The sequence below is a fragment of the Xiphophorus hellerii genome, chromosome 12, assembly GCF_003331165.1.
Source record: "Xiphophorus hellerii strain 12219 chromosome 12, Xiphophorus_hellerii-4.1, whole genome shotgun sequence".
Classification (NCBI taxonomy): domain Eukaryota; kingdom Metazoa; phylum Chordata; class Actinopteri; order Cyprinodontiformes; family Poeciliidae; genus Xiphophorus; species Xiphophorus hellerii.
In genome coordinates, this window is record NC_045683.1 from 29,313,561 (window position 1) to 29,327,145 (window position 13,585).

Genomic DNA, 13,585 nt, shown 5'->3' on the forward strand with positions numbered 1-13,585 from the left:
CAAGTGTAACGAATTCTTTAACCCATAAAACCTGGAAGAACCTCTCCATACATGTGAAGTTGCTCATGTCAATTCAGGCTTTGATGTGTTGCATTATTATTTAATGTTATTGAGTGTTTTATTAATGCTTATGAATAATATGTGGGAATATTTGTTTCTCTTATCAAGCTCTGGTTATTGTTAGGAGAGCACTGATGCACCTTTTTCACTTCGGAGTACGGTACCGATGTCTGAGGTTTGGCATCGGCCGGTACCGACCCGAACAGAAGACCAGCTGCATTGACTTAAAATGTTTCTGCTTTTGTTCTGAATGACACATTTATCTGATAACTCCGCACCAGCACAGCACACTGAAATACACCAACGGCTTCACAGGCTTGGTCAATCATGTGAAAACAATTTGATTTTGTTCCCTCAGTGCAATTAGGAGAAGATCAGCCAATGTGAAAAAAAATCAACTGAAACTGACAAAACCAATAGGTTGACTGCTTTGGTGTAACATGTCCAAAATAAATTGCTACAAACCTTTCAGATGGTTCACAAAGTGCAATTAGGAATTCTAAATATGATGTAAAATATATAATAAAGCTCTATAGATCTGCCCTTATCGATTCAGCACATTGTCACTGATACCTGATCTAGATTTTTTTTTTTTTCAATATCAGGACCGATGCAGGTATTAATATCATATTGGTGCATCTCCAGTTATTATCTTACATCTCGAATTTGTGTTGCTACAAAGCAGAAATAAGGAAGCTTTTTTTGTTGGTTATTTTATTTCAGTTTAGCAAATTCCATGACAACCAGAACCAAGCTCCGATTCAAAAACGGACCAATTTCGAATGTGGATCGAAATCAGTCCGATCCACATTCATTTAAAATCAGTTATTATTTTTCCCTTTTTTTTTTTTTTTTTTTTTACTAATACTTACTGTTCTGATTAATTTAGGGTCACATAGATATTTTGGGTAGAAGTGGGAAAGACTGGCAAAATTCAGACTAATGATCAGACAAATAACAACAGCAAAGAAGCTTTACTTTTTCTGCAAGGGAAGGAAAAAAAACAACAGAAATTGCAGATTTACTGCAAACCTAATGTCATCAGATCTGAGCGACTCAGATTCAAACATACACAGAGCTTTACTGTGAAATACAGCAGCTGCAAAGACGATCCAGGTGGACAGAGGACATGTCTCCCAGAATGCTTTGCATCTGTTGCTCATTAAGATATTGCAACAATCAGTTGAACTGAAGCTTTCCTGTTCATATCTTCTGCAAAGTGCAAACGTATCAAACTGTTTCTGTGCGGCCGCTGTGATGATAATGAGGCTTCGTCTCTGTCTGCTTTTCTCCGACAGTCTGAAGAATCAGATATGTGTCCAGTGAGCGTGGGACGCTGACGAAAACACCAACTCCTGGATTGATGTCAGACAAGCTGTGGTCAGCTTGCCCTGCTTTCTCTGCCTCTGTCCTGCTCATTCAGCCGCCTTATCATCATTTCAGGTTGTTTTTTTATTTTATTTTACTTTTCTCTCTCTTTCTCTTTCTTCTTGCTCTGAGTATTTCGGCTGCCCAGACCAAGAGGAGTTATAAAGGAGTGTTTTTTTTTTAATTATTATTATTATTATTGTTATTTGGAACAACTTTCGCATGACCATCTCCACTATCAAAACAAGAGGAAGCGCTTCGCCCTCCGTCCGCATCACCAGGCTGCTCTGACCGCTGAGCTCTGACGCTCCGTTGGAAACTCTGTTCGTTTGTTTACTTTTCCATCTCTCAGTCTGACAGAAAGCATCCGGGTGGATCTTATGCTCAACAGCTTCTCCAAAAATGCATGGACAAAGCTCTACTTTTTTTCAGTAGAACATCGGAAACTTTATGCTGAGCTTTGAACTGAGGAAATGAGGGTTTGTTTGCTACTACTTGAAAGAAATGAAACATTTTTAATTATACATTCGATATTAAATATGGCTTCTCCACTGTCTTTTTTTTTTTTTTACTCCCCACACAGAAAAGCTTTTACTGGATACAGTGCTTTCTTGTCGTAGCCCTAAACCCTTTTGCAGCTTGAGATAGGTTGATAGCAATAATAACACTGCTCGAACTCTTCCTATTTTGTAAAGTGTATCTGTCTGTTTACTATGCTAAGCGAAAATAGCTTTTCTTTGCAAGACGATTAGTATGATTCTAAATCCCGGCGTCTGTTCTTTTGTTTTTTGCTGCTTTTGTTTGTTGGTGGATCAATCTGCTAAACGAAGGATCCACAAATGTTGGAGCTTTGAGGGACAATTCTAGATTTACAACAACCTTCACACCAAGGTGAACAACGTGAGAAAATTAACCACTTGATCAGAATCCTAACACTGGGGAAGAGAAGCGAGCGTCTCCATTTTTGCTGGTTGCAAGCAGAGCTTTGAAATGCAAAAAAGGAGAAAAATGATCAATAGACCAAAACAAATGGAGTAAGAAATGGATTGAAATATTCATTTAAATGTGGGGGATTATGAAATATTTACACTTTTTTAGCTTTATAACATGTTTTAATGTCATTCTTTCATCAAAAACATACCTGGAGTGTTGCTTTGACTCGTTCATGCATGTTTGAGAAATCTTCCAATCTCCCGTGGCAACCATTTGGGGACGCCTCATTTGATGCGCTCAATATTTACCCAAAGTTTTGCCCAAATCCCAACCGACATCCCTTGGAAGCTGGGAGGAGGAGCTTCATCTCTAAGGCGGAGCTAGGTCCACCCAGGCGTTTTGCACAGCTGAATGGTTGCCACGGGAGATTAAAGGATTTCTCAAACATGCATGAAAGAATAAAGGCAACACTCCAGGTGTGTTTTTGCGAGAAAATAACATTAACATGATGTAAAGCTCACAAAAGTTGCTATTACATAACACTGCCCCTTTAAAGCCTCTGGTGACACTGAGATTTTTGTTACAGTAAAGATGTAACAATCCAATATTTGACGCCTTGCATTAAATCTGTCTGAGAAAAACAGGAAGTGCCTCAGCTGAGCGTTTCCTGTATTATCTTGTTATATAGACTTAAAACCACAGAACAATTATCTGTCCGATGAAATGTTATGTTATGAGCATCTGGTGTTTTGAAACCTTGGTGGCAGTAACGGACTCTGCTGTTGGCTTTTCGGTTTAATTTTCCTTTCGGCTCACACCCAAAGCCTGGTCATGATCAATATCAGACTGGTGTATCTAAACCAAGATAAATGATGAACTTGGTCGCTTTAAGTCCTTTTAATTCTCGCAAAGTATTTCATATGATGTCTACCACGTGTTCTGCTCTGGGGGGATTTGTTTTGCTTTTTAAAGCAAATTGCATAATGCTGGTGAAACGCTGTCAGGGCTGCAGGTTTGGGAAAGTCCCATTTGGACGTCTGAATAGTGTTCGTCTCAGGGAGGGGCACCCGTTTGCTTTAGGCTCATAAACGCTGCAGACAGAGAGAGAGACGGGGAAAAAGTCATTTGTACTGAAACCTCTCCCCTTTAAAGCTTTTCAGAATGTGTATATGGCAAGGACTGAACCATAACTGTCATGGCTGTGTAAAATAATATTGTTGTGGATTCCTGTATGGAAAATTCAGTCATAAAACACGCACACACAAATATATACATATATATATATAAAATCCTAAGCTTATGTAGCACTTTTCTTTCTCAGATGTCATGAGACATCTGAGAAAGATGTCTCATGACATCTTTAATAGACATATTAAAGCCAGTATTTGAATAATGAGGGTTTTAAGAGAACTATAAATGGTAAATACACTGATGTCTTGGGTCAATTTAGGATATTATTGCTATCTGTTTACAGTAGAAGTCATTTTATTCACTGTCAGTTTCAGTGCTGATCAAAGCGTAGCTTCGACTGTTGTCATACAAAGTGCTTTTTCTGAACAGACCTCTGAGTTCTGACGTCTGGAATCACTTGAACACAGAGCTGGACTGTTTTTGTGGAGCGCGGGACTCGGAGCGAACGGCTGAGGAACTGCTGGCTGATGTCACAGCCGCTGCAAGAGATCCAAACGGCGGCGACTTTAGGACTGATTTTAATACGACCATCAAGATTTGCACGTGTAATTTGTTCTTGCGAGGTAGAGGGGGGTGAATGATCTGCTTTGCTCATCTAGCAATGATAACTCTGTTGATCAGCCATGTTGTGTTTTTCACAGGTCGCCCAGGAATCATAAGCCCCGCCTCCCTTTGTGCGCCGAGTTTGTGTTTTGTTTTTGTCTGAGAAAAGAATAAAAAACACCTGCAACAACATTCATTCTGAGTAATTTGCAGTTATTTTGTGAAGCTGCTGTTTTTTGATGAAGCATATGGCAACGAAAAAAAAAATTGGGATTTTTTTTCAGAATATCAAGAAAAGCAAAAAGTTTTTTTTAGAATTTAATGCTATTGCAACAGTTATACTTCATTTACATCGGTAACAATCACACATTACAAAGTTTATATTCGCTTCAAAATCACTGTTATAATCACAACTAATTTATACACTAATTCTGTTTATACGTAACCAAGAACGGGGACCTGTTACAAAATGATTCACTTGCTGCATTCTTGTTGGCAGGAGGCTCCACTTGTGCTTTTCAAAGACATACAGTTGTATAATTGCACATTTGGTTGCAGCTGTTTTCTCAGGTGAGTGTAAACATTGTGAGTTGGGGGGAGGGGGGCGTGGCCAGCAGCAGCTCTTTTGGATTTAAAGAGACAGGAAGCCATAAAACAGCTCATTCTGACAGGAGCTGAAAATAGACAGAAATGACCCGACTGAAATCTCATTATCCAACAATGACTTTGCACAAAAACTACATGGTTTGTGAAGTCGGAAGACCATTCCTGACCTGTTCAAGGAAGCATAATAGGTCATCTTTAATATATCTTAAGTAAGGAATCAGTGTCATTATTATAATAATGCTGCTTTTATATAAGTAAGCAAAAATACTTACGTAAACATTTTCATTTATGTATACTTTTTTTTTTAAGGTCACACTCTAACTGTGGCTACATGTTGAGGTTTACTCCAAACAACAACTAGGGGAACCCTTCAGAGTAGCACATGCATATTTCATATTGTTAGACTGATAAAAAAAACAAAACAAAGTATGAATATTTGATCAATTGAAACATGTGCATCACTTTCACCCTCGGACTAGAACAGAGCGCTCCACTGTGTTTCTGATCCATGTTTCACAGTCTGAGGAGGCGGGTCGCCAAAGGGTCACGTTCAGGGCCAGGGTAGCCTCCCCACTGACCCCCATTATCTGTATAAGAGACACGAAATAAAGTCACGCAAAAAGCCCAATATTAGAACCTGAGAGGGTTTTCTTTGAAAACCAGCATTAAAAATGTCCAATTTTCAGGAACGGCAGCTAAAGCCGCAGGGAATTATAAACTGCTGCAATGCAATTTTCAGGCATAATTTCCAGTTATGACGCGGTGAAAGCTGGTCTTTGTGATCAAAGCTTTTTGATCGGTGAAGTCTATCGTTTGAAGAAGCTGAATAAATGTGGAGCCGTTTATTGCTCACTCCCCTATATGTAAATTGTGAAAACGGAGCACAGATCTTTTGGAACGCCTCACCGAGCCCTCCGTGGCCGGTTCTGATTATCCCTTTGTCCCGATCTGCAGATTCTTAATGCTGGCCCTAATTCAGCCATCTGCGAATGCAAATTAAGCCCTCGTTGCATCAAACCGTTAATTCATCTTCTTGGAGGAAATGAAATCCGCTCGCTGCATACAAAGTGGATAAAAGTTATCAGAGAAGCTGATGAACATTTATCAATTTTTAATGCTACATTAATAAAATACTTTTTTTTTTTTATTCAGAATTTCCTCACGGTGAAGCACAGCCTCATTAAACTCCCCTAAGGCCGTCTGCATGCTCTTCTCTCCTCACTAAAGCAGCGTTTTCCTTACTGTAACATGAACGTCGTTAAATTACAGGAGGTTAGTTTGATGCTCCTGATGTTCAAACACAAACACTGGATCCCATTGGCTAGAACAGCGCAAAACCACAGAGTCTTTTTTTGCTTTGCCACCAGTGGACCATGACAGCTTAGTTTTCATTGATTCTAAAATTGTACAATTTGACATTTTGAAAAAAAAAAAATTGCTTAATGGAAACACAGCAATTTCAGAAAAATCCTCTTTTTCATTAAAGCGCTTTGAGGAGGTGGTATTTTTCCAGTCATATCAAAATTGAAACCAATTTTACCAAACACTTTATTGCATCATACGAGTCACATGATCAGCAACCGGATGTTGCCACTGACACAAACCACGAAGAAGACAACAGGAAGTAGTTGGAGGATGATACCACGGCGTGTTTTTAATGACTTATCACATGAACAAATTTAATCAAGTGTGATTTTATTTATTTATTTATTTATTTTACTTAAAGGAAACCCCACAATTGCGAATTTGTGTTTTTTGGACATTATCAGGATAATAACAAAGTTTTGTACACATTTGTAGTGGAAACATAGCCAGTGTGAAAGCCTGACAGAAAATAACATGAAATCCAGGGTTTAGTCCATATTTAGCCTTTTTATGGATATAGATTTAAACTTTTGTTTTAAGTGTTGCTTTCAGAAAATGTTCTTACTTTTTCTGTCTCTTGCTCATGTTTCTTCTTTAGGCATTTTGAAGTTCTACTTAAGATATGTCTATGATCCGCCAGCAGCAGTGTGTATGAAATTATTCCATGAAACAAAAGCACGCGTATCTGTTTTTTCGGGAGAATATTAACAAAACAGAGAATTTTGCACTTCCAAGAAGAAGCAAAATGACTTATGATCAGCCTTTGTTCAGTCTCCATGGTAATACACTCTGACATATACCACTGCATCCAGATATTTTCCAGTAGACTTTCATCTTTGACATCTGGACAGAAGGAAGTAAGCTGCTAGCTGGATTTAAAGATGTTGCTATTGAGACAAAAAACAAAAGCGTACTTATGTCTTACAGTGATGGGACATTTGGCTCTTTTCAGAGTCAGCGCTGTTGGTACAGCTTCCCAAAATCCAGCCGGCACTTTTGGCTCCCAGACAGCTCTAAATGTTTTACCATCTGTAGCCTCATATTTTAGTTTAATTTGGCAAACATGAGCAACAAAGTACATTAAAGACCTTCTGTTGTTGTTGTTGTATCAATCTTCCAGAACCTCTCACGTCTTCTGGTTTGCTCTGCATCCCCAGAACCAGAACCAAACGAGGAGAAGCAGGATTCCGCTTCTATGCACCACAAATCTGGAAACAAACTTCCAGAAAACTGAAAAACAGTCGTAACACTGAGTTCCCTTACATCGAGGCTAAAACCCCAGCTGTTCAGAGCTGCCTTTGAGTCATAATAACTGGAACATTGGAAAAAATATTTGATGTGTATTGATGATTTTAATGATTTGACAAAATACAGTACCGGTTACTCTGGTTTCACAGTTGGTGACTGTATGATGTGTTTATGATGTAAAGCATTTTGAACTGCCTTGTTGCTGAAGTGTACTATAGAAATAAACTTGATTGATTGACTAAAAATTGATGCCAATCAACTATGCTACAGTTTTGAGCTGGTTGGTGATGTTAATTTGTTTCCTTTATCTCTCTGAAGATTTTTAAGAGGTGTTGTCGATGCTGTTGGCAGGAAGTCTGTATTAGAGCAGATCTGAAGCCTCTGACTTGAGACACTCTGTTGTTGTATAACACTTTGATGAAGAGGATGCTTTATTTTATGAAGAACATTTTCTATGTTCTACTCTTTGCACTTTTATTTCCACAATATGTTCCAAGCTCAGCAGCAGGAACATGGAATCAAACAGGAAGTGTGGATTGCATCTAAGAAACAGTAAAGTAAAGTTGCTCTCGAGGCGTTTGAAAGCGTCTTCATTTATTCTCAGAATAAGGACAGGCCTCTCAGCAGGCAAACAGTTGCCACCAACTATCTGCGGGACGCAACGCGTTCCCGGACCAGGACAAGGTGGAGGGCTTGGTGTCGTTCCCACTATGTGTTCTCTGCAGTTCACATGGTGGACGTAATCACTCTTGAAAGGCAGGAGAGTCACATTATCTGTAATCGCCACGCACCACAAAAGTCTGTCGGCACATTGTCATCTCCTGTCACATCATCTATCAGCCCTTTTGAAAGCTCTTTGTGGCTGAATGAAAGCTTCGCTCTGACATTGTAGCTGTGCTGTCAGACTGAGCTGAGCTGGAGAACATTTCCACTCTGGGTTGATGTTAGGACAAAAAGAAAAGCAAAAACGACGGTAACACTTTCTTTGACGGGGTGTGTGTAGGACCGACATAACACCTGTCATGAACATCACTGAGTCTTTATGAATGTCTATGACTTGTCATGAAGTGTCATGCAGTAAATAATTACACTTTTCATGTAAAGTTGCTTTAAAAGTTGCATTAAGTGCCATTAAAAGTGCCAACATTCATTGTTTTGTAAATAATGACACTTTAATGCAACGTTGTCACTTTTGATGGACTTTCATGGCAACTTTTAGAGCAATTTAGCATTAAAAATGTCATTATTGAACACCTTGTCAGATAAAGTGTTACCAAAACGACTTCTGTAATCATTCAGATCATTTCTGAACATGGTTCACTGCAGCTATGCTAATGGTGCGGCGTTTTATCTGCTTCTTTTGATAAAGATTTGACTCTTACTGTAACTTTGCCCACAGACATGCTGGATGCTGCACTACTGACCCGCATAAAGTACAGTCAATCAACCAGTAATTAAAAACATGCTCATTACCCGTTGATCGACTGACCGATAATCAGATCATTTGCTTTACTCAACTTAGCTTCTCAGCTTTTGGACTAGCCTGTGCTGAAATGTTTGGCGTTGCGTTGCTTGCAACATTTTCAAAACTGTTCCAACTTTTTTGGCATATGGTCAGCTCAGTCAATAGATGTCGTATACCAAGTTTCGTGTCGATCCAGTTTACAATGCAGGAGAAGTGAGCCGAAAAAAATCTAGTGAAGTGGAAATGTGGGTGGCTTGTGTCACATGGCCCAGAATTATGCAAGAATTAAGCTGACAAGGTTTTTCAGGATGGAGCTTATGGTTTGGGAGTTATTAGCCAAAACGCATTTTCATTGCTTTATCTCCCCATGACTTTTGCAGAATCTGATTTTTTCTTTTTATATCTGAACTGATAAGAGTTTTCTACCAGACTACAGTATCTGAATTTTTCCAGCATCTTCTGGACAATTTACCGGAGAATAATAATAACTAGAAAATTCCTGAACTAGAAATTTAACCGGGGCCTGCCAAAGTGTGCCGGTCGGTTTGGACACAGCGTTCTGGTGCTAAAAATTAGCATCAATGCTAAGCTTAGCTAAAAGATTACAAAGTAGCATGTGGAGAAACACCAGAATGTTGACTAACATGGACCTGCAACATTCAGTATGTTTAAATTAATGCATAAGCTAAAATTAGTCAAAAATGCTAATGTTAGCATGAATGCTGTGAGTAGCTTGTGGGGCATCACTAGCATGTTGTCTTACATTCACTTCCTCCATTGAGTATACTGTAGTTAATACTGCAGTTATACTGTAGTTAATGTATAAGAAACAGCTAAAATGCTTATGTCAGGGAAAAGGCTCCTAGTGGGGGGCAGTGAAATGCTAATATTTGTGCTAATGCTAATACATTGCCTTGCTTTGCAAGGCAGTGCACTAACCTGAGAGGAAAAGATAATACAGGCTAATATTATTGCACCGCCTGTCGGTGCACTAACCTGAGGCATATTGAGGCTTTTATTTTGAAATTTTCAGTAAGCTTCATTTTAGACAGTTGAGTCTAAAAACTCAACTTCTCCTCTGACAAAAGCGAAATTAGAAGACCGGACCCATCAAGACAGATTTGTCCTAGGGGACGATTTCACCAATCTTCCAAAAGAGCAAACGTCCCCAGCTCCCAACGTTTGCTCTGAAAAGAAGACAGTTGAGTCTAAAAACTCAACTTCTGCTCTGACGAAAGCGGCATTAGAAGACCGGACCCATCAAGACAGATCTGTCAGAGGGGACGATTTCACCAAACGTCGCGAATCTCCCAAGGTCCAAAGATCACCAATCTTACCCGGCTGCAACATTTGCAATGAAGAGCAAAGATGTCGCTCTGAAATGAGCAAACGTTCCCGCAGACGTCACGCTAAAAATTCTTGTTGTACCTTATTTTGACTGATAGCATGTTACATCTGTCACGCTCCTAGTTAGCATTAGGAGACAGTACCCCAGAAGAGACCACTGTCCCAGGTAATGATTCTTCCAATATTCCCAAAGAACAAACATGGAGACAGGGATATGGATATGGATAGATATGTTAATGAACAGTAAAAAAAACTTGCGTAAAGTGTAAGGGAGTTGTAATTACAACTGTCCATCCATTTCATCCATCCATTTTCTTCCGCTTATCCGGGGGGTGACCTTTGAAATTAAGAATGACTGTCATTAGAAAGATTTGCAAAAGAAGAGGTACACACACACACACACACACACACACACACAGGTTCCTATTAGGCATGCCAGTATCTAATAACATGTGACCACATCCTCATGCGATGACCTGACGTGTTGGACAAAGTTAAAGACCATAACAAACATTCACTTTGACTCTTCCACCCTCACATTACCATCAGGTCGGCACAGAGAGGATTCGCCAGTTTGCCCCTTAAATTGCGATTGCAGTCAGAAACAAGAACACCGCTGGCCTGTCAGACACTGCTGGAGTTGTTTTGGACAGAACGGCGGAAGGACTCGCTCATTGCACCTTTTTGACGACCCTGCAGCGTGAAGTGGTGAGCTTCAGCAGCGCTGCAGGGAGCTGGACCGACTCGGTAAATGCGTAAACCTAAAGGTCTATGCAAAGGTTGTCAGACGGAACTTCTTCTGTCTGAACTGGGCCCTTTAAGCCTCCCATAAGACATCGCTCTGGATACTCCCTACCTTTGAACTTCATGAATGCTTGATATAGTCACCTTCGGATGGGGTGGAAGAAAAGCGCCATACAATGCATTCAAGTTGAAATGTCAAATTTGATTGTGCTTAATGCATGATGCATGAGGCCAAGGGTAGAGCACAAGGACGGCGCTGAGCGAGACGGTGCTGACTCACACCAGTGATTGACAGAGGGACTAAGATGAACCCTTCAATGAAAAATGCCTATAACCTTAACATAATGCATAAATGCATGATGAAGCATGAACGATGACTTTCCCTCCCTGAGTCCAGTCAGCTGGAGCGACGGTAGCCGGTTCAGACTTTGCACTCATTTGTGGCATGAAAGGTTTAATCATTATTAAATATGTCCAGATATTACAGTAATTGTATTCATGTGTAAAGTTCTAATTTGTGGATTATCAGTTTTATTGCTGAATAAATGTTGCATTTCAGCTGGAACCTTTGATCAAAGTACCTAAAAAAGCTTTTTAAAGATCTTTTCCAAAGTCCCAATGAGGATTTTTTTTTTTTTTTTTTTTTACGCTTTAATGGAGAAACGTTGTTGTGATGATGTACTGAAGGTTGTCAGAAAGAGCTTCTTAAAGACACAGAGGCCCAATTTCAAATCGCAAAGTCAAATGTCTTTTGAGTCATGTTACAACATTTTATGACAATTGAAGGAAACATAGTTACTTGATTGTGCTGTAAAATGGTTTTATCTGCCTGAAAAATACATAACATTGCCACTTTAATGTTGTTTTAAATAGTCTAAACTCTACAGAAATGTGCGTTTGCATCTTTCAAAGCGAGTCTCTGAAACACTTGATTGATAACGATAAATAATATCACATAAATAATATCATATGTGACGTGTAAAATTGTGATTTTTCTAAATAATCAAATAATCATTTAAAATAGCATTTAGTATTTATGCAGGTTTAATCCTCGTCTCTTATTAAAATTTGCTTAATTATTTGAAACCTTGTTGGAAATGTATACTCCACCAACGCTGTATTCTTTAATTCTCCCTAAAATTAACAAATACAACAGGTAGTTAAAATACCAAAGCACCAAGGACATGACATTTTTAAATCACTACAGCATGTTTAATGTGTTTGAAAGGAAACAATAAAAGCCTGGTTCTTCTTCAGCATACCTGGGGAGAAGAAATCTCCTTCAAATCAAACCTTCCTAAAGGATAAAACAAATCTCCAAATATGGGCAAAGACAGAGAAGCGATGAGTCTGAAGGGAAAAACAGATCTGCCTTCTCCGTTAGTCTCTTTATCTGAGACGGACACATTCACCTGATATGGACTCCTAATTAGGAAATTAACGATGCGTCTGCAGATGAGCATCTGGGTAAAATGTGTTTTCTTGGATGAATATATTTAATCAGCTTCACTGCTGCTGGTTTCAGTTTCTGCTTGATGAGTAGCTTAGCCTGAAGCACCAACGCTCTTCGTTTATTACTGCTCAGACGTCTGATGCGTGTTATTTGTGCAGTTCTTCAGAGGACAAGTTAAACTTGGACTGGCTGATAAATTAGAAATTAAAGAACATTTATTTATAGCCACAGAGTCCAGACAGCCAGAGTACCTGTGAGCAGGGAGGGCTGAGCCTCAGGACGATTTGTTGGCTGTAGTAACTCTGTGTGGATGGGGAGCTTTGAAAAGTGTCTGACATGGATCATGGTGTATTTTTATCCTCTCTGACAGACTTTTCACTGGGGAAACACAGCAGGAATGTTCCTGCTGCTGAGGCTTCAGTCGTACGGTTGATGCCTGTTAATCAGGATGCAAAGACTGAGTGGCTTCGATGAGCTGAACCTACATGATCATCCCAGTTTCAGTGGGAGTTTGGTAAAACGGGGCAGAATTATGCGTTTTCCAGGCACATGATGCCATTTTATAGCACAATCAAGTAAGTATGTTGACCTTAGTTGTTAAGAAATACTATATATATCAAGTATAACTTAAAATAAATGTTACTTTGTAATTGGGCCTTTGTCTCCTGCTCTTTCTTACTCTCCTTCAGGAAGTCATCTCAACATGGCACCTCTATTAACCCTTTAACGACGTTTTCACCAGTGCAAACTGAGCTCAGCAGATGCTCAGTTCCACCAGGTGTTTGCTGATTGCTGCTGGCTAGTCTGAAGGATCTGAGTTGGGGAGGCGCAGGGCAGGAGGAGCTTCGCCCTTGAAGGCGGGGCTAGGTCCATCCAGGCATTTTGCACAGCTGAATGGTTGCCATGGAGATAAAAAAAATGTTCAAACATGCATGAAAGAATCAAAGCAACACTCTATGTATGTTTTTAGTGAGGGAGTAACATTAAAGCATGATGTAAACCTAAAAAAAACAGATTTTACATCATATTGGCCCTTTAAATCACAGAATAATCCAACAGGTAGAAAGGTCTTCAGGTTAATGGAAGTATTCTCACTGATAATAATTTCCTCATGAGCCTTTAAGTTTGGGATGACCTCTACTTGTAAGAGCGTTGTCAGTCATTTTCTAAGAATATCAAAGCTTTCTCCCTCGGTGTCTGTTCTCCGTCTTAAGCCTCGGGACAAACAATAATCCATTAAACGCAGCTGGGAAGGCTATCTG

General features: G+C 39.5%; 1 protein-coding gene across 1 annotated transcript in view; it reads left to right on the plus strand.

The window, feature by feature from the left end:
- The window catches only part of zmat4a (zinc finger, matrin-type 4a), an 88,600-nt gene extending 86,593 nt beyond the window's left edge, over window positions 1-2,007 (plus strand). The window contains exon 7 of the mRNA XM_032579172.1: window positions 1,359-2,007. Coding sequence (XP_032435063.1) covers window positions 1,359-1,386 — 28 coding nt within the window. The 3' untranslated portion in view covers window positions 1,387-2,007. The remainder of the gene's footprint in view (window positions 1-1,358) is intronic.
- The last annotated feature ends 11,578 nt before the right edge of the window (window positions 2,008-13,585 follow it).